Here is an 18564-nt window from a genome sequence, read left to right as displayed (position 1 = left end):
TTATGGGCAAAACATGGTGCTAGGCATGTGTTAGGGGGATTCAAACACATACACAAAAATAAGGACCCATTTCTCCCAGGAACTCACAAATTACCAGTTAACATCTGGCCATATCCCTAGCTACCCGTGGAGATGACAGCATTCAATCCGCGGCTAGTAAAACGGGTTTTCTTGCATCGACATTTGAACATTAACTCAAGTGTGCTGGGCCAGGTCACCAAGATCCTTTACTTTCTGGACGTATACACCTGTACAGTACTGGTAACAGCAGCCCTGTGCAGACGGTCAGCAGCAACCCACCCCCCACAGGACCTGGTGACAGACCAAACCCAGCCTTCCTTGCATTTCCCACTGGGCTAGCGAAGACACACAGAGCTCACTCACTCTCAGGATTTCCGCCGTGATGATAAACTCCGTCTGTTTGCCCTCTGCAGACCTGGGGTTCGGCCTTGGTGTTCCCAGTCCCAACAGAATCTTGAACTTCTCCTTCAAGCCTGAATCTTTGTTTGTTGGCTTGGCCATGATGGACAGGGACGCAACAGAGGTCCCCTCTGTGCAGAGGAAACAGGCACGGAGACACCTGAGGACCAGCTCCGCCCGCACGTCGGGTCTCTGGTGGGCACGACCTTTCCTCTCACGGCCCCCGCGGCCAACGCAACCACAGCCAGGCTGACCGGCACCAGACACGCCTGGGCGACGCCAGGCCTGGTCTAGCGAGCCGCCTGCTTAGACACGGCCGCCCGCCAGACTCAGTGCACGGGATGCGGGGCCGCCGCAGGGTCCCGGGCGCCCCGACGTGCGCCACCTCTCTTTTCCCCTCGTGGAGGAAGAGCTGTCGCGGAACGCCTGAAGCTGACACCCGCTAGCGCCGGGTCGGGCTGCGGTGGGCACGGCCAGGTCCGGAGCCCGGACACTTGCGGGGCCGCCTCCCCCGCTGCCCCGCAGGGCCGGCCACACCGCGGTCCGGGTCGCCGTAGGCGGTCGGGGAACCGCTAGCCACTCACCCGCCGCCGCCCCGACGCAGAGAAAGGGTACACCACCGGCCCCAAGCTGCCGCCGGAAGTGCAGCCGGCACTTCCGGCAGCGGGACGACACCAAGAGCCCCGCGGGGGCCGCTGGGAGTCCTAGTTCCGGGCCAGGCGCTGGTCACGTGGCGGCGCCGCGGGGGCCGCCGGGATGTGTAGTCCGCGGGAGTCCGGCATGAACACGTTGCGCGTGGCCAGGGTGACTCGCAGCAGGAGCCGGGGACCGCGGGCCGGGTCGCGGGGGCGCGGGGAGGATCCCGTGCCACTCCGGAGGGCAGAGGCGGCTGCAGGTAGCGCCGCGCCCGGCCCAGAGCTTGGGCGAAGGGGCGGGGCTGGATGGGACCGGGAGGTGGCTACCGCGAAGGATCCCCGGCCTCACGTGCGGCCCCGCGTTCCCACCCTGGGCCCTTTTCCCAGAGGCTGGAGTCCACAGGGGCTGGGTGCCAAGGGACCCTCGACCTGAGCATGAAAGTCCTTCCCGCCCCAGCAGCCTGCCTGAGAGGCTGCACTCGCGCCGCGCTGCCTGTGCGGAGACTGCCCGATCCTCGTGGCTGCTTCCTCCGCAGTGGCCAGGTGCCAGGGACACTCCCAGCCCCAAGTCTCTTCCCCCAGCTAGACGGTGCCTCTGAGAGAAAACAGGAAAGGGCGTGGCATTCATGTTTACATTGTGGCCACTAAGGACTAGTGTGTGCCAAGCGTAGGACTCAGCAGGGCCTCTGCACTTGTCCCGCCGGGACTTGTGCAGAATTGGCCAGAAGGGGATTCCCACGAGCACCCGAGGAGCCCAAGGGGAGTCCAGACAAAGAGCCTCCCTGGGGCAGTGAGAAGTAGACAGGGGACCGTGCCAGCCAGGGTGGCCCGAGCTTTGACACTAGGAGAGAGTGTGGACTTCATTATGAGTGCAAAGGAGTGTCGGTGAGCAGTTGTTAAAAGGGAGGGGCCACAGTGCAATCTGGGCGTTAGAACCTGTCTCTGATACAGCACAGAGGATAGTTGGGGGCATCACAGTAGAGGCTGTTACTAGAGCCCTTGTGTGCGAAGGTGGACTTGGAGGGTAGCAGCTTCCGCACGCCCCTGAGTTTTGGGGCCAGAGCACCCCTCACGTGGTAGATGGACAGCATTGTGTGAATGTGTGAGGGGAAGTAGTAGGAGGGCAGCACCTGTAACTTCCCTCACCTGTGGCCCTCGCTAAAGGACCTGAGTGGCACTTTTTGCAGAAGGAAGGAAAGGCCACAGCCCTGTGAAGGGTCAGCGGAAGACACAGAGACTGCATGTGGCCTATGAGGCTTCAGATGGTGAGAAAGATGAGAGCACCAAGCCCCTCAAAGTGCCGGTCTGGGAGCCCCAGGACTGGCAGCAGCAGCTGGCCAATATCCGTGCCATGAGGAGCAGAAAGGACGCACCTGTGGACCAGCTGGGGGTCGAGCACTGCTATGACCTCCATGCCCCCCCGAAGGTAGGCAGGGGCCCCATCTTTCAGGGTGATCCCCCCCAACAAGACACTTGCTTCCTCTCAGGCCTCCGGCAGGGGACAGCCTAAGACCGGGTGGCTCGTGGCTGGCACCCTCTTCCACCAGCTGCACCTCGAGAGGATGCACACCTGGTGCCCCAGAGCACTGGGCAGCATCGCCTGCCCCATTGTGGCCACTCAGCCTGTCAGGGGCAACTGTGGCTTGGAGCCTCGTGCTATGCTTTCTGCTGGGCACAGCACTGGCACAGCAGGGTCATTCGGTGATGAGAGGGAGAGAGAGAGTTCCTTACGCTTCACTAGTCCTGAGCCTGGGTCCAGGCCAACCTGAGCTCTGATCCCTACTCTGCTGCCAGGTGACTTGGGTGCACACCTTTCTGAGCTTCAGTTTGCTTGTCTGTGAAATGGATAGTATTAACAGTCACAAAGCAATAACTCTCTCTAAGTACCATGGTAATTCAATTAAGCTTCCCACTGATTCTATGAGACAGGTACTATTATTATCCCAATGTTATAGGTGACACAACAGCCTGACCTCCGCACACACCCCACTGGTGCAGGTGGGTAGGAGGCTGATGTCCCATCTGTCAACCAGGGGAACAAGTAAAGGTGGGGGTGATCACCAAGGACCCGCCACCAACCTGGTCCCTGTCGCTGCACAAGCAGGTGCGGAGGTACCAGGTGCTCCTGTCGCTGATGCTTTCTAGCCAGACCAAAGACCAGGTGACGGCAGGTGCCATGCAGCGGCTGCGGGCCCGGGGCCTGACAGTGGACAGCATCCTGCAGACAGATGACGGCACACTGGGCAAGCTCATCTACCCCGTAGGCTTCTGGAGGGTAAGCCCAGCCAGGGCCAGGAGTGGCATAGGCCTGGGAGGGACTTCAGGAGGCTGAGGGGGGCAGTGGGTGTGCAGGAGGCAAGAGTTGGGTATCTTTGGCCACTGGGGCCTGGATGCGAGTTCCTGCTGATGTCCCCCACCCCACTGACCAGCCCATGGGAGCTTGGGCCTTGGGGCCTGGAGCCCAGTCACTGGAGCTCCTTGGCCTTTCCCATTTGACCCCCTTCCTTCCTACACCTCCAGCCCCCTTGCCTGCCCAGCTGCCTTTCCCTTTGTCTGTTTCAAGCCTCCCTGGAGTGTACCACCTCTCTCTCCTCCAGAGCCCCTTGCCCTCCAGGAGCCCCAGAGAGACTGCTCCCCCCACCCCACAGAACACTGGTTGGTAGATGGGCGGACCTGTTGACAGCGCCTTGGCGGGTGGAGCTGCTTCCCCTTGGCACTGGCGTGGGCCAGAGTTTGTCAAATGGGTTTTAAATAGCCCTCTCTGCTCAGCACAGGATGGGAACCGCCCGGCTGGGCTGGCGGCTGGTGGGAAAGCCCCTGCCTCCAGCCTTCCTTCCTGAAGGCCCAGGTGCTGCTAAGCCCAGCTCCTGGGAATTGCTGGCCTGCTTGGCCTGGCCTGGCCTCTGGGGGGAATGATGAGACAGGCGGACCAAAGCCAGACCCCGCACATATCATTGGCCCATGCTGGTGGGAGGCAAAGGTCCAGGCCTGCCTTGAGGCCCTGCCAGGGTCTCCCTGGGGCTTCCCTGCTGCCCTTGGCTCGTTCCTACCTCCTGGAGGGTAGAAGTGAGTGGGTACCTCTACATGTGTCCTGGGCAGATGAGAGCTGCTCTGGAACCAATGGGTCTCCCTGGGGCTTTGTCTTCCCAGGTCAGGTTATACCCATCCCCCCATCCAGGCCTGATTCCCCCCAATCTTTCAGAACAAGGTGAGATACATCAAGCAGACCAGTGCCATCCTGCAGCAGCACTATGGCGGGGACATCCCAGCCTCTGTGGCAGAGCTGGTGGCGCTGCCAGGCGTAGGGCCCAAGATGGCACACTTGGCCATGGCTGTGGCCTGGGGCACCGTGTCAGGCATCGGTGAGTGGCTTGTGCCCACGATGGGGGGTGACCAGCTCCAGGCTTGTTGACTGCTATTCGGGTTCCCCACATCCTTGTGACCCCAGCTTTGGCCTCCTTATCCACGACTCAGCCAAAAGGGTCAGAGGAGTGCTGTCCGTACTGAGCTAGGCCAGCCCCACCCAGAGATGGGTGCTGATGGCATGCACTAATGTTTGCTGAGCATCTACTATGTGCTGGGCTCTGTGAGGGGCCCTGGAGCTGGACTCAGGTCTGTGCCGTTAGTGGCAGAGAGACATCATCCAGGAATTCCTCACTGTGGGGTGGTAGCACCGATGGCTGAGTGGCCTGGACTGGGGCATCTGGGAAAACTTCCCGAGAAAGCCAAGAGGACATGCGCTTTCTGGGCAGAAGGAATAGTGTCTGCAAAGCCAAGATGCAGGAGAGAGGGCAGGAGCAGAAAGCTCTGGAAAGAGATGCAGGCAGGGTGGGGAGGTACAGGGAAGGCAAGGGGCTGGGGAAGAAGGAGGAGGAGTCTGGGGGGAGGCCCTTCCTGGAATCCTTTTCCTGGGTGTTGGCTTCCTGGCATCGGAGGCTGCTCCGTGCAGTTGGGTGAGGACAGACCCCTGGGGTGGCAATGGGGCTGCTTCTTCCTCAGACCTTTGCCCAGAGGAGTTGGGGCTCCTAAGGCCACACAACAGCAGGGCCCAGCCAGCCCAAAAACCAGGGTTTGATCCCAACCACTCTGTGTGCCCCCCACCCTGGGCTCTTCCAGGACTCCTGCAGGGGGAGCAGGAGAGGGGGAGGGAATCCCTGCTGCAGGTCCCTGGGCTGGGGGTGCCTGCCAGCACTGCCCAGGGCCAAGGGCTTTGGTTTTGAGCTGGTGGCCACCCCCTGAAGCTAGAGAGCACCAGCCGCCTGAAGAGCTGGTACCAGCCTGGCAGGAGTGGGTCAAAGCCTCTTCCCTACCTCGAGTCTGAGTGCTGCTCACTCATGAGCTCTCAGCATATACTTGAGCTTATCTGGGTGGCTGTCCTCAGCTGCCCACATCCCAGGAATGCTGGGAGTGGTTGGGCAGGGGGAAGGGCCCCTTGTCCAAGGCAGGGCAGGGGGCAGTGCTTTGGGAGCAATGGATGTAACAGACAGAAGTGTCGGAATATCACTCTCTCTGGTTGTCTGTGGATCTGACCACCTGATGGGAGACCCCAGGCCTGCCTCCTAGGGGGTTCCCTGAGAGAGAAGCCCTGTCAATTAAAAAGCTAGAGCCAGCTGCCTGGTTAGCTTAGTTGGTTAGAGTGCAGCCTCATTACCCCAAGGTCATGGGTTCAAATCCCCATACTGACCAGGTGGGGGGGGGGGAAAAAAGCTGGAGCCATGGGGTACAGGAGCCAGTCCCAGCTCTGCCCCTCCCAACTGGGTGACCTTGGGCAAGACACTTGAGCTTCAGCCAAAAACTGAGTAAAGGAGTCGGCCGCCCCAACTACTCATGTGCAGGAAGCCCTCTGAGGAGGGCAGAGGAAGCTCACATGGCATGATGTAGCCCTGGACTGGGCCCCTGGGTGTCCTAAGGAGTACGGTCCTTTCCTTGTTACAGAGGAGGGAACAGGCACAGGGACCCACAGATGCAACCCCTCACCTTCGTGTTTTCCCTGTGCCCCCAGGATGTCTTTTTCCAAGCAGTTGGCAAGGGATACGGTGCAGGGACTGGCTTCCTTTTTGGCAAACACAGGAGAGGGAGGCAGAGCTAGGACTGCAGTTGGCCAGAGCAGCCGGATGGGAGGAGGCTGTGGTGAGCGGGCAACCAGGCCGAGCCCCCGGGATGGCCAGGCAGAGGGGCAGAAGCCAAAGCCCAGGTGGACCACAGCTGCGGCAGGCTGGGTTGCTCTCTCCACTCTGTCCCTGACACCTGTAGTGGCAGGTGCTGGCTCTGCGGGCAGTGACCTCATGCTGGCCCACTGGGCTGAGCTGCTGCCACCCACCTGGTGCCCACAGCCAGTGCCTGGGCCTGGGCCACTTCAGAGTCAGAATCCTGCTGGGCCTCAGCAGCTGCATCTGTAGTTGTCTGGTTAGGACGTACTAAGTCAAGGCCGGTAAATAGCACAGGGTCTGGCCCCTAGCAAGTGCTCGACCTAAGTTAGTTCCTGTTGTTGGGGGAAATAGAGCCCAGAGCAGATATAGCATCCCCCACCCCCCTGCCCAGAGCAGAGGACCCCCCCCCCAAGCTCCCTGGGATTATGGGAGAGAGGCCTGAAGGGGGCTGTCTGCACCCCAAAAAGAGTGCTCCAGCCCCTGCTCCATCAGTGGAGAATCCTTGGAGGTGGCCAGGGTGCCACTCTCAGGCCTGCAGCCAGGGCTGTTCAGTTCTGGTCCCCGCTCGGAGGCCTGGGGGTAGGGGGTGGGAGGCTCTGGCTTTGTGCCCCCCTGGTAACCCTGCCCCACTTCCAAGCAGCAGTGGACACACATGTGCACAGAATTGCCAACCGACTTCGGTGGACCGAGAAGGTGACCAAGTCCCCAGAGGAGACCCGGGCCTCCCTGGAGGAGTGGCTGCCCAGGTGCGGGGACAGGGAGGCAGGCGGGAGGGGGGCAGGGTCTGCCCCCCCCCCCATGGCACTGATCGGGCTCCCACCCCCACAGGGAGCTGTGGGGCGAGATTAACGGACTGTTGGTGGGCTTCGGCCAGCAGACCTGTCTGCCCGTCCACCCTCGCTGCCAGGCCTGCCTCAACCAGGCTCTGTGCCCGACTGCCCGGCGCCTCTGAGGCCATGTCTGTGAAATGCCCTTGCTTGGGGAGCTGCTGCCTGTTTCACAATAAAGCTTAGGAGTTTTTGCAGTTGGGGTCTGGCTGACTTCTATCCCTGGGGGAGGGAGATCTGGGAAGTGTGTGCTCCCAGGCTCGTGTGCATCTGGAGCAGGGCTGCCTGGGAGGCCGGGATGGGGATGTGACAATCTGTGCTGTGTACTCAGGGAGGGAGGGGAGAGTGGGTGTGCATGAACCCGGGAGGGAGGGAATGGTGAGCACCAGCTGCAGCCAGCTGCTGGGAAAGCCACTGCCCCCACGTACCCCATCCACCCACTGGGGGCAGGCCAGCAGCTTCTCAGCCCACATCTGACCTCCAGTTCCTGAATTTGTGCACCTGAGAGCCCCATCTCTGTGGGGCCCCACCCCCACATTTACAGAATCACCTGGCTTCAAAAGGGACTCTCAGACCCAGGCTAGGCACCGCAAGGCACAAGGCTTGATCTCTGGGTAGCTTCTGAAGCTGCACCAGGTAGAGGGTAGCCCATGGGGGTATCAGGGGCCCAGGTGGCTTCATAGGGGAAGTGAAGGTGGGAGGTGGGCCTTGCCAGGCAAAGTGGTAGGCAAGGGCCCCAGAACGTGCAACAGAGGGTGGGAGAGGACAAGCCTTGGCGGTGTAGGGTCCCAACAGGTCTGGAGTGGGAAGGGGGAGAGGGAGCAGAGATGAGAGCAGACAGATGCAGGCGGGGGGCCGAGAAATGAGACCCAGTTTCCAGCAACTGAGACTCAGAGGAGGGGGCTGGCAGCTACTGCCTCCCTGCCCCAACCACGGCTTCCTGAGAAGGGGCCTCCTTCTCCCACTCCCCCACCCCTGGCTGAAGGCTCAGAGAAGACAGAGGCCCAAGGTCAGAGACAAGCCCTGTTTATTCAGAGGGCGCACACGCGCTATGGCTTACGAGGCAGACAGCAGTGCCGGTCAGTTTGGGGGTTCGGGGCACAGGAGGAAAAGGTGGTCAGCAGGGTCTCCGTGAGGCAGGTGCAAGGCAGGGTCAGCCCAGAAGCCGGGTGCCTCCTGGGCCTGCTCTCATGCCCCACACTCCCAGGCCCTAGCAGGGCGAGGGGCAGCATGGGGTAGCTGGACAGGGGAGCTGGGGGTGTGGGTCTGGCCTAGTGATATCCACACCGGGAGGGGCGGGGGGCAGCTCCTACAGCCACATTTGGCCTCCCAGTCTTACCCTGAAGCCCCCACGAGCACAGCCTGGGGGCCCCAGCTCTCTCTGTCCCCTGGAAGTCCCTAGGACTCCCCCTCAGGATGGCCGCTGTGGAGGGGGTGGGGGAGGAAATGGTTTGCAGAAAAAGGTTTGTTTTATTGCAATTATTTAGAGAGCGCGTCCCAAGGGGGTGGGGGAAGGGAGCTCTGGTATGAAGTGGAAACATGTGGAGCTGGAGATCTTTTTGGAAAAAAAGCGAAAACACAAATTCCTTTCAGTCAGCAGGCCCAGGGCAGGCAGCGCAGGCCCTCACCCCCGTGGCCCATGGCTCTGCCCACTGCCTCTCTCTCCGTCCCTCTCCCATCTTGCTGTGACATGCCCCCGGCACCAAGCGGGTGGCGGACAGGACAGGAGCTCACTGGGGCATGGGTGGGTTTCCAAGTGGTAGAGGAACGACCCTCCAGTCCACTGAGGCTTGGGGAGCTCTGGGCGGCCCAAGCCCGTGCAGAGGCGGCCGGGGGCCCAGGATTGGGCAGGGAGGGGCTCAGAAGTTGCTGAAGATCTCGCGCTTGCGGTTCCAGTCCATCTGCGGCGCCCGCTTGTTGACCCGCGTGGCTCGAGCTTTCTCCTTGGCCTCGGCCGCGGTGGGGCTCAAGTGGAGGCCACTCTCCTGGAAGGGGTCTCGCTTCCAGCCACTGCCATCCTGGGGGTGGGCAAGGTGCCCAGAGTAAGCCCCAGACCATGGCCCCAGACAGTGACCCTTCCCATGGAATGCACACTGGAGGCCACCTGGTAGGGCTGGGGCAGCAGGCTCAGGAGGGCTTCCTGGATGTGGTTGCCCCACTGCCCAGGCTGATGCCTCCACAGACAGCCACACCCAAGGCCTCAGGCACCCCTGTGTGTGAGCACAGCAGTGGGGGCAGGAGGAAAACCAGTTACCTCGGCATCCTTGTCCGAGCCGGGCAGGTCACTTCGGGACGAGCATGCTGAGCCACCATTGAGCTGGGAAACCGAGGGCAAGCTGTGGCTTCAGGATCCCCATCTGGAGAGCCGCTGAGGCACACACAGACGCGCGCACGCACACACGTGCATGCACACGCATACACATCTGCACACGCGCATGCGCACACACCACAGCTTCAATCACTCAGCAGGCACCCGGCCTCTACTACACCCCAGGTCCCGCTGGGCACATGCTGGGCACAGTGAACAGGCAGGTGTCCTGGCCCTGGCCGGCTTACGACACAGATAGGGTGACTGGGTGCAGGAACCACCCATGTGTCACCTGGGGTAAACTGAAAGCTGGCCTCCTGAGGTGGGGACTGAAGGATGGCTCGTTAGCCAGGTAGTGCCAGGGAGAGGAACACAGGGCAGCAGTCCTGGGACCCATGGCTGGGGTGCGCTGCTGACCCAGACGGGGTACACACAGGCATTAAAACTGGGGCGATGGGGCCAGAGGTGCGTCTCACAGCTGCTCCTACTCAAGAGCAGGGATCTCCAGGGGGAGGGGGACCTCCATCAGGCCTGGGGACCCCCAGAGGTGCCCCTGTGGTCCCATGGACCCGCCTCTCACCTGGATAGGACTGGTCCCGTTGGTGACAGGTGATGGCAGTGGACCTGTGGGGACAGTGTGTCAGAGGCTGCCCCAGCCCCCACATTGCACCACCCTGTGCCTGGGGGCAGCAGCCCACCTTCCACATGCTCCGCGGTGGGTGTGACCTGTAGCCGCTTGAAGTGCTCGTCCGTCTCAGGGTCCACCACGAGCAGCCGCGCCTCATTGTCTCTCGCCTTGATGCTGGCAACAACCTCAGCATGACGCAACCCCTCCACATTCTGCCCATTCACCTGCCACCGCCAGCACAGGGTCAGCACTGCCGAGGGGCCCAGCCAGCACCCCATGTCCTCCCACGCCACCCAGCAGGTGTGGCATCAAATATTCATCAACGCTGCCACCAGCCAAGGCAGCAAGACAAGTGCCAGCTCAGGTTCCCTGCACTCCCTCCTCCCAGCATGGCCCAGGGACCCAACATGGACACACGCACAGGGACATGCAAACACACGAGCAGGGACACGCAGACACACTGGGCACAGACCCACAGAAACACAGGGACAGACACACATGGGGATGCACAGACACACGGACACACATGAGGACATGCAGACATGGGGACACGGACACACATGGGATACACAAACACATGGGTATGCACAGATAGACACGCACAGGAACATGCAGACGTGCATGGGGACACAGAGACACACATGGGGATGCACAGACACGCATGGGGACACATGAGGACACGCAGACATGGCGATGCGGGCACAGACACACACTGGGACATGCAGACACAGACACACACTAGGACAGGGACACACACAGGAACGCAGTCACACACATGGGGCGCCCAGCACCCCTGAAGCCTTGGCAGGTGGGGCACCTCAATGAGCCGGTCCTGGGCACGGAGGCCGGAACTGGCAGCAGGGGAGCCCGGGTCCACAGAGCGGATGTACTGGCCAGGCCGGGACTTGTCACTGTGCAGGTTGAAGCCATAGCCCTGGGGTCCTTTTCGCAGGTGGCAGAGCCGAGGACGCAGCTCCCGTGGGGGCCCATTGACATCCTGCATGCACAGGAGATGCAGGATCAGGCTCTGGCTCCAGCCTCCCACCCCCAGAGGCTGCGCACCGCTGGAGAACTTGACCCCAGCCCCAAGCTCCGTATTGTGCTCCTCCACCTGGCAGTGGCAGGCCCAGGTCTCAGTGACAAATACTCTGTGTGCCCCATGCCCCAGGGCTTGGTGAGGCTGCCTGTGAGGGAACTTTAGCTGTGGAATCTTGGGCAAAGCCTCAGTTTCCAAACCTGAAGATGTCTTCTGGTGGGACCCACTGCCTTATGGGGTGTTGGGAGAACTCACTTGGCTCAAGGACAGTGCTGTGGACTGTCAGGGTTTTTGGCAGAGGCCAGGCGGGAAGGCTGTCCCTGCAGGCACCCCCTCCCTGGTGTGGGGCTGGCGCTCCTAGGCCAGAGGTTTTGGGTTCTCTCCAAGGCCTCCAGGAGGCTGGCAGTGTTTGCTTCCACATTCCAGCACACTGCAGCCACCCCTGCCCCCGCCCCCATCGGGCCCAGAGAGAAGGGGCTGGGGCCAAGAGAGGGGGCCAAGGATGGGGCCTGCCCACCTCTCTGCCCAGACTCAGAAGGCCACCTGGGGCCCCAAGGAACCCCCACCACCACCCTACCTCCCTTTACCTCTGGCATCCTGCTGTAGGGCTCTTAGGCTAGTGGGCCGTGCAGGCAGGGACCACGCCCGAGACCCCCACCCAGCCAAGGGCCTGGGCAGTGACCACGGCAGTGGCCAGTGGCCACTGTGCTCAATTAAACATGGGCGGGTGGCTGGAGTGAGCAGGCGGGTGGCAGCTCAGGTTTCCAGGGAGCGCTCAGGGCTCCAGGGCATGTGCAGGTGAGTGTGCAGGCCAGGGGTGCTCACCAGAGCCCCTCCCTTACCTGCCACCTCCCCAGGTATCACTGAGGGACCACAGGCCAGGTTAGGGTCATGCAGCCCTGACCACCCACTGACCCCTCCAGCAGCCTTTAGCATGGCCCCCACCTGGCCCCCACTACACCAGGACTTCCAGGACCCCACTGCATAGACTCGTCCCCTCTCCCAGACACACCTGGAGGTACAGGTGTGGGGCTCTGAGACAGGCCTTAACACCTCCCCATGGACATAGGTCACAGCACAGCCCCTGAGGCTGGCTGGCTGGGGACAGCAGCTCTCAGGGGAGGGAGGGAAGCAGGCCAGAGCCGGGCATGGACACAGCCCAGGTCGCAAAGGCACATCACGAGGTCACAGAGACAAGATGTCCAAACACAGACTCACAAGCACGCTACATGGACACAGACAGCCACCCACACATGCCTGTGGTGCCGGCCCCTGCGGCCTCTTCCCACGCCCTCAGCAGTGGCAGGGGGGTCTCTCAAGGCCCCCAAATGGGAAGCAGGATTTGGTGGGGCATCCGGGGCCATGAGGCCAGGCAGAGGCCACGAGGTCATGCGGAGGCCACATCCACGTTCTTGGGGCCATTCTGGCTATCCCCCTGCATCCATCCAGAAGGGCCACCTCTCACCTCAAGCCAAGAGGTTTCTGCTAGTGTCTCACCTAAACCCCCTTGCTGTAAGCAGGGTCGGGGGGCGTACCAAATGGCACTAGACCCCCAAGAGGAAGGGCCAAGTGCAGGGACGGCATGGGGCACATCCCCGCACTCCTCCTCCAGCCTGGATCGTGCACACTTCCTGCTGCCTCCTGCCATGCCCTCCGGCTCCCACGGCTCCCAGCTAGACAGCCTGTGGCAAAGCCGGGCAAGCCCCGTCCCCAGCCATGCCTGTAACCAGACGAAGAGGCTGGCATGGGGGTGCCCCGGGAGCTGGGCTGTGTCCCCCCAGATGGTGACTCACCAGTCCTGGCAGAGAAAGGCCCCCCTTTGTTGCTCGGCGTCCGCTCACACCAAGCTCCCCTGAGTCCCCTCTTCCTACCCTGGGGGCTAAGCCAGCAGCTGGGGTCCTCAGCCCCATTCTGCCCCACCTCACCTGACCTGCACAAAGCCCCGGGATGGGCTCCGTGGAGGGGCTCCTGGGGCCAGGGCAGGTGGCGCGGCGCTCCCCAGGCGGGCCATGAGCATTGGGACAAAGATGGCAGGCAGTGGAGTGGCCTGAGCTCCCACTTATCTACCTCCCACTGTGGCCCAAGCTCCCTGGGGATGGGTGGGGACAGGGGGGACTGAGTCACTTTGGGGAGCAGGGTGGTGACTGCGCCCCCTCCCCTGCTGAGGCTCCAGCCTGGCGTCCCCCCACCCAGCTGGGTTTCCGTCCCAAGAAAGGAAGGAAGGAAACTGCTGGGAGGCCCTGCCCTACACCAGGACCCAGGACTGGGGAGACAGGGAGGCAGGGTGGGGACCCCAGCCCCAGAACAGAAGACAGTCCCACCATGGCTCACAGGGTGGGGTGGGGAGCAGGAGCAGGGGAGCCCCAAAAGCCTTCTTGCAGGCACTGCATCCCATACTATGTAGCCACCTCCTGCAGAACTGTCACCCCCACTCACTTTCAGCCCCTGAGACTCTCCAGACAGGGGGTGGCGGCATGGGCTGGGGGCAAGGGGGCAGAGCGCCCAGACCTGTACCGCTTCCGAGGCCCTGGCACAGATAGCTGCCCCATCTCTGTCTGGGGGCTGTCCTCTGTCGTCACTGCTAGGATCAGCTGTACTGCAGCTGCAGCCACTCCAGCTGGTGTGGCCTGGGGCTGAGTCACTGCTGACTAGGCCCTCACGGCCCCCAAAGGGAGGGGCCAAACACATCAGTGTCCTCCTCTGTCCCACCTCCTCCATCCCCACCCCCGGACAGAGGACACTGGGACCCAGAGAGGGTGAGAGTGGCCCTTACCTCCCACAGGGCACCCAGGAGTGGGCCTTCTCTATCCTGCACCAAAGCAAAACCCCATACATCTGCCCCAGGTCTCCTGTTGCTCTGCCACCACTGCCCCCATCGCAGCACCCCCCTTCAGGGTAAGCTCTGCCCTCCAGGTCCCCAACAGCCCAAGGCGCTCCCTGCCCGTGATGGGTGGTATCTGAGCCTGGTTTCTGGAGGTCACAGGAGGTCCAGCTCCTCCTTCCAATGCTGTGAACTCAGCTAATTAAACTTCAGGTCTCTGGCTGGTGGGAAGGAGAGGGGGAGACCGGGTCCCTTGGGCCCCCCCTGACCTCCTCGAGTCCCTGTCCCCAGCCCAGCCCCACCTACAGAAGTACCTGGCAGTTGGGGCCTTCTTTGTTTCTCTAAAAATACACCCAGAGGAAGCCCCCTCCTAGGGTTTCCTGCAGCCCCCAGAGCCTGAAATAGCAGAGGGGGAAGGTCCCACCCAAGGACAGGGTGCCTCAGCTACCCCACCCTTCAGATAAGACCCGAGGGCGGATTTTTCCACAGGAAGGTGAACTCTGCAGTTTGTGTCTAAATCAATGGACAAATGCCTTGGGGGGGCGGGAGAGCTTCCTCCTGGCGGGGAGGGGGTGCCCTGGAAAGAGGGAGGCTCCATCCCTCAGCCTGAGGGAAGGGGAGCCTAGGATGAGCCTGCATCCTGCAGTGCCCACCAGCCATCAGTCCAGGGCTCCTCTGAAAGACATCTAACCAAAGGAAGACCTAGGGCAAAGTCCAGACTTGAGGGCTCAGCGCTCATGGCCCTGATCGTCCTCATGGCCTGCCCTGGAGTTCCAGAGAATGAAAAGTGTCCCATAAGCTCCCAGGCCCAAGGCTTTGCCCAGGCTGGGCTTCCCATCGAGAATGCCATCTCCCAGCCAAGACAGGCCCCACAGGGCCCAGCTCACAGACACAGCTTGAGTGGGAGACATCTAAGAAAGGGAAAAGGTAGATGTCAAGGTCCCTGGCACTCCCAGAAACTCCAAAACTGACACCTCCGCCACTGCTAGGCCAGTGGTTCTCAAAGTCGGATCCAGGGGGCTCCTGGACTTGAATCCCCTAAAGAGTTTTTGGGTTTTTTTTTTGGCAGCTGGCTGGTAAGGGGATCCAAACCCTTGACCTTGGTGTTATGACATCACGCTCTAACCAACTGAGCTAACCGGTAAGCCCTCCTAAAGGGATTTCTTTGGAAAAAAAGTAAAACAAAAGGGAGAGGCATGAGAGACAATAACATCAAGGTTTCCAAGCGTGCAGGACAAAGAGCCTCAGGCTCTTCCTCCTGGCCATGCACGCTGGGGGCCACCTCCCAGGCCGGATACCTGGAAGGAGGTGGGACAAGCTCTCCCCAGTTCTCTGGGCCTGGAGGCAGGGAGGACCAGAGAAGGTGCTAACGAGCAAGGGCCCAGGAGGTTCAGCAAGTGGAAACCCCTGTGCCCTCCCTTTTCTCTGGGGGGAGGAGCGGGCTTCCCCAGAAGCATCTTGTGAGGCTCCCCAGGACCTAGCAGCATGAAGGGCAACCAGGCTGCTCAGACGGAGCAAACCAGCACACAGCAGTTACAAGACCCCCAATACAGACCTTGTCCCCATGTGTGTCCCAGCTCCCCCCAGGCTGTGCCCCATTTCAGAATGTCTCCTCAGTTCCCCCAACACCATGGACCTCTCCAAGGCCTTCCCAGCACACACAGACTCCTCAGACAAAGTGAGCTACGGACAGACACCCAACACAGACACAGAACTGGGCAAACTCAGTCCTGGACTGTTCCAGTAACTCCTCCCAGGGCTACTCAGCCACTAGGCCAGGCAGGGAGGGGGTTGGGGGGGTTAGCTTGTTATAGTGATCCCTCCCTAGGCCAGGTGGCTCCTTAGTGTCATAAGGAAGAGGGACAGAGACAGGGGGCCAGGGCCAGGCTGCCCTGACCCCACCGAGTTTAGAACACAGGCTGAGGACAGAGAGAGTAGCCCCAAGTGACCAGGAGAGCAGTCACCAGGAGCACAGACAGTGGTCACTGGGGCAGAGAAGGGGCCCGAAAGGCAGAAGAGCCAGAGACTTCCGGAGGTGACTGAAGGCGAAGATAGTCACTAAGAGGCCGAGATGGTGGCTGGGGAGGGCCAGGGTGGCCCTGTGGGTAGAGCCCACCATACCTTCTGGCCAGGGTCAGAGCTGACACTGCCTGCACGTGTCCAGTCCAGCTTGGGCTCCCAGGGGTCGTGGGTGGGCGGAAGCCCTCGCTGGGCCATCTCCTCGGTGCAGGTCAACTGCCGCCGGCGCAGCTCCTCATCCGTCTCCTTGTCCACCACCAGCAGCCGAGTCTGCCCTTCCACAGCCTTGATCCTCTGCACCACCTGGGACGGGCGGGAGGCAGGAGCGGGTCAGCAGCCATCACTTGGGGCGGCACATGGATGGTGGCACCACTCTGGGCTGGCCCAGGCTCACGGGCAGGCGCTGGTCCACCAGGCGTGGGCGGCTGGACCGAGAGGCCTGCGGGCCCCGCCCCCCACCCCCAGTGTCCACAGCTCCCTCCCTCCTGTCCCAGGGCTCCTGACATGGGGGCCCAGGCTGTGAGGACTTCAGGATCTTCTCCAAGAGGGCCAGGAAGGGGCTGCGGGGTAAGGCCAGCTGGGTGAGTCAGTCTGTCTGGAAGTGACAGAGATGGTGCACGGCTGAGCTTGGAGTTTTCAGTCTGTGTGTGCGTGTGTGTGTTCGTGTACATCCATCTGTTTCAGAGTCTGTCTCTCAGTCTGGATTTGAGGGAGAGAGGTGTCTCCCTGGTCCCAGTTCAGGCGGGTCTGTGCCTGCTTCTGTCTTTCTTGGGGTGCTGTGTGGGAACCTAAACCTTTGCCTCTAGGCCTTCCATTTGCTCCACACTATGGCCACAGACCTGTTCCTGCAGGGCCTGCGGAGAGGTGAACACCTGGGTTCCACTCAGGCAGCCACACACATCCAGGCAGCTGGAATCAGACCCCGCAGGTGAGGGGGAGGGGACAGGTCCACCTGTGGGACCGGTGTGGCCTTCTGGCCATCTGTGTGCCTGTGTGGGTGCCTGTGAAGCGTCCAGAGCACTTGGCAGCCATGGAGTGTGCGTGATGCCAGTGTGCGTGGCAGGGAGGAGGGCATCGTGGTAGGAAGGGCAACAACCCCACCCCCACCCCAGCCTGGGAGAGCGGTTGGGGTCCCTACCCACTGTTCTGCTCAACAGATGTTGACAACAGATAGAAGGGTCTGGAACAAGCCCACTTTCGCCCTGGCCACCCTCTGTTCCTCCTCTCTCCCCATGACCGAGAGAGCGGTAGGAGGATCCCAGCACCCTGCTGCTTCCTGACTGTGTGGCCTGGACAAGGCATCCACTATCTGCAAACTTCAGGGTCCTCATGTGTAACATGAGGGTCACAGCTGCACCTCCTGGGGCAGTGAGGAGGGCCCGACATAGCTCTGTGAGTGATGTTCTTAGAGACTAGCACCCCAGAGGCCTTGGATAAACAGGTGCTCTTGGGGCGAGAGTGGGTCCCAGCTCTGCCAGCCATTTCCCAGGCCTCAGGCCAAGCCCTACGGCCCCCCACTCTTCTTCAGCAAACAGTCTTATCCAGTTGATACTCTGATAGAAGACAGATCACAGCACACACATGGACAGACAGGGACCCTGGGACAGAAATACGAGTTCAGCTCTTGGCCCAACCAAGAACCAATCTGCTCATCTCTGGGCCTCAGGATTGGCCACATAGACAGGTCATGGACCTGCTGGTTCTGTGAGGGGACACAGAGGACCCAGAGCAGAAGGGGTGGAGGGAGGCTGGACCCCAGCCAGGGTGTGATGTGAGTCCCTGGCCAGTGGGAGATAGACACCCTAAGGGATCAGAACGTGCAGAGAAGAGACCCTGCCCTCCTTCCCGCCTTCTCTCCAGCTGCAGGAGGCAGAGGGCTGCCATCAGTGACCCCCGTGAATCCAGGCAGCCCCTGAGGAGGGGGGTGTCTCTGGAGCTAAGGAATGTGCTGCCACCCAACCCAGACACACCCAGCTGGGACGCACACTAGTACAGCAGCCTGCAGACACACACTAGCGAGTACATATGGCCAGGTGTGAGGACACAGGCCTGGACATGTGTGCATGCACACACACACACACAGAGTCCAGCTCACACACGTCCAGGCATTCAGACCTGTCCACACACACGCAGGCAAGCAGACCTGTATGTTCACATTCACAGTCCAGCACGCGTGCACACGCACAGAGCCCAGCTCACAAGCACGTCTGGGCATTCAAACCTGTCCCCCCCCGACACACACATATGTGTTCTTACTGTGACCATTCCCTGGGTACACACAGCAGTTGTGTGTACACATGGGTGATCCCAGAGGGACCTGCACACTCCCACACACCAAGTTGTGTGCACACGCACTCAGAGAAAAGCACTTGGGTCCCCACTTGCACGCAGATGCTCCAAGGTGTCGACATCCCCCCACACGGCACACTGAAGCCAAAGTGAGACCAGAGAGCCAGGGTCAAGGGCCGGAGGGACCGCAGTGCGGGCCCCTCCCTGCCAGGACGCCACCCCCCCGCCCGCTCCTCCCGCGGCGCAGGACTGAGCTTCCTGCGGGGAGGCCGGGAAGGAGGTGCGCGGTCGCTGCTCCCGGCCACGTCCCCCACCTCTCCACGCGGGCCCCCACCTGGTGGTGCGTCTCGCCCTCCACGTTCACGCCGTTGACCTCGACCAGGCGGTCCCCGGCGCGCAGAGCGGCCGCCTCGGCGGGGGAGCCGGGCTCC

The 18564-nt window shown here is 61.7% G+C and overlaps 3 protein-coding genes across 11 annotated transcripts in view; 1 reads left to right on the top strand and 2 right to left on the bottom strand.

The window, feature by feature from the left end:
• The window catches only part of TSC2 (tuberous sclerosis 2), a 35423-nt gene extending 34583 nt beyond the window's left edge, over positions 1 to 840 (bottom strand). For 4 of the 9 annotated variants that reach the window (XM_008581718.1, XM_008581724.1, XM_008581723.1 and 1 more), the window contains exon 1: positions 385 to 827. In XM_008581718.1, the coding sequence (XP_008579940.1) occupies positions 385 to 522 (138 nt within the window). In that variant the 5' untranslated portion in view covers positions 523 to 827. Of the gene's footprint in view, positions 1 to 384 lie in introns of all 9 variants that reach the window. The other 5 variants (XR_551146.1, XR_551147.1, XM_008581741.1 and 2 more) reach the window with 2 other exon arrangements.
• Positions 841 to 1164: 324 nt separating this feature from the next.
• On the top strand, positions 1165 to 7229 carry NTHL1 (nth endonuclease III-like 1 (E. coli)). The gene is made up of 6 exons (XM_008581688.1): positions 1165 to 1315; positions 2243 to 2481; positions 3160 to 3330; positions 4258 to 4417; positions 6846 to 6951; positions 7034 to 7229. The coding sequence occupies exons 1-6, from the start codon at positions 1177 to 1179 to the stop codon at positions 7155 to 7157; spliced, it is 939 nt and encodes a 312-aa protein (XP_008579910.1). The 5' UTR covers positions 1165 to 1176; the 3' UTR covers positions 7158 to 7229.
• An 813-nt stretch (positions 7230 to 8042) lies between these two features.
• Positions 8043 to 18564, bottom strand: part of SLC9A3R2 (solute carrier family 9, subfamily A (NHE3, cation proton antiporter 3), member 3 regulator 2) — a 13921-nt gene continuing 3399 nt past the window's right edge. Inside the window, exons 2-7 of the mRNA XM_008581678.1 lie at positions 15947 to 16147; positions 10786 to 10965; positions 10039 to 10192; positions 9921 to 9964; positions 9287 to 9349; positions 8043 to 9050 (exon numbers count right to left, since the gene is read on the bottom strand). Coding sequence (XP_008579900.1) covers positions 8892 to 9050; positions 9287 to 9349; positions 9921 to 9964; positions 10039 to 10192; positions 10786 to 10965; positions 15947 to 16042 — 696 coding nt within the window. The 5' untranslated portion in view covers positions 16043 to 16147 and the 3' untranslated portion in view covers positions 8043 to 8891. The remainder of the gene's footprint in view (positions 9051 to 9286; positions 9350 to 9920; positions 9965 to 10038; positions 10193 to 10785; positions 10966 to 15946; positions 16148 to 18564) is intronic.

This window comes from Galeopterus variegatus, unplaced genomic scaffold (assembly GCF_000696425.1).
Source record: "Galeopterus variegatus unplaced genomic scaffold, G_variegatus-3.0.2 Scaffold92, whole genome shotgun sequence".
Lineage (NCBI taxonomy): Eukaryota > Metazoa > Chordata > Mammalia > Dermoptera > Cynocephalidae > Galeopterus > Galeopterus variegatus.
This window is presented reverse-complemented; position numbering and strand designations above follow the sequence as displayed.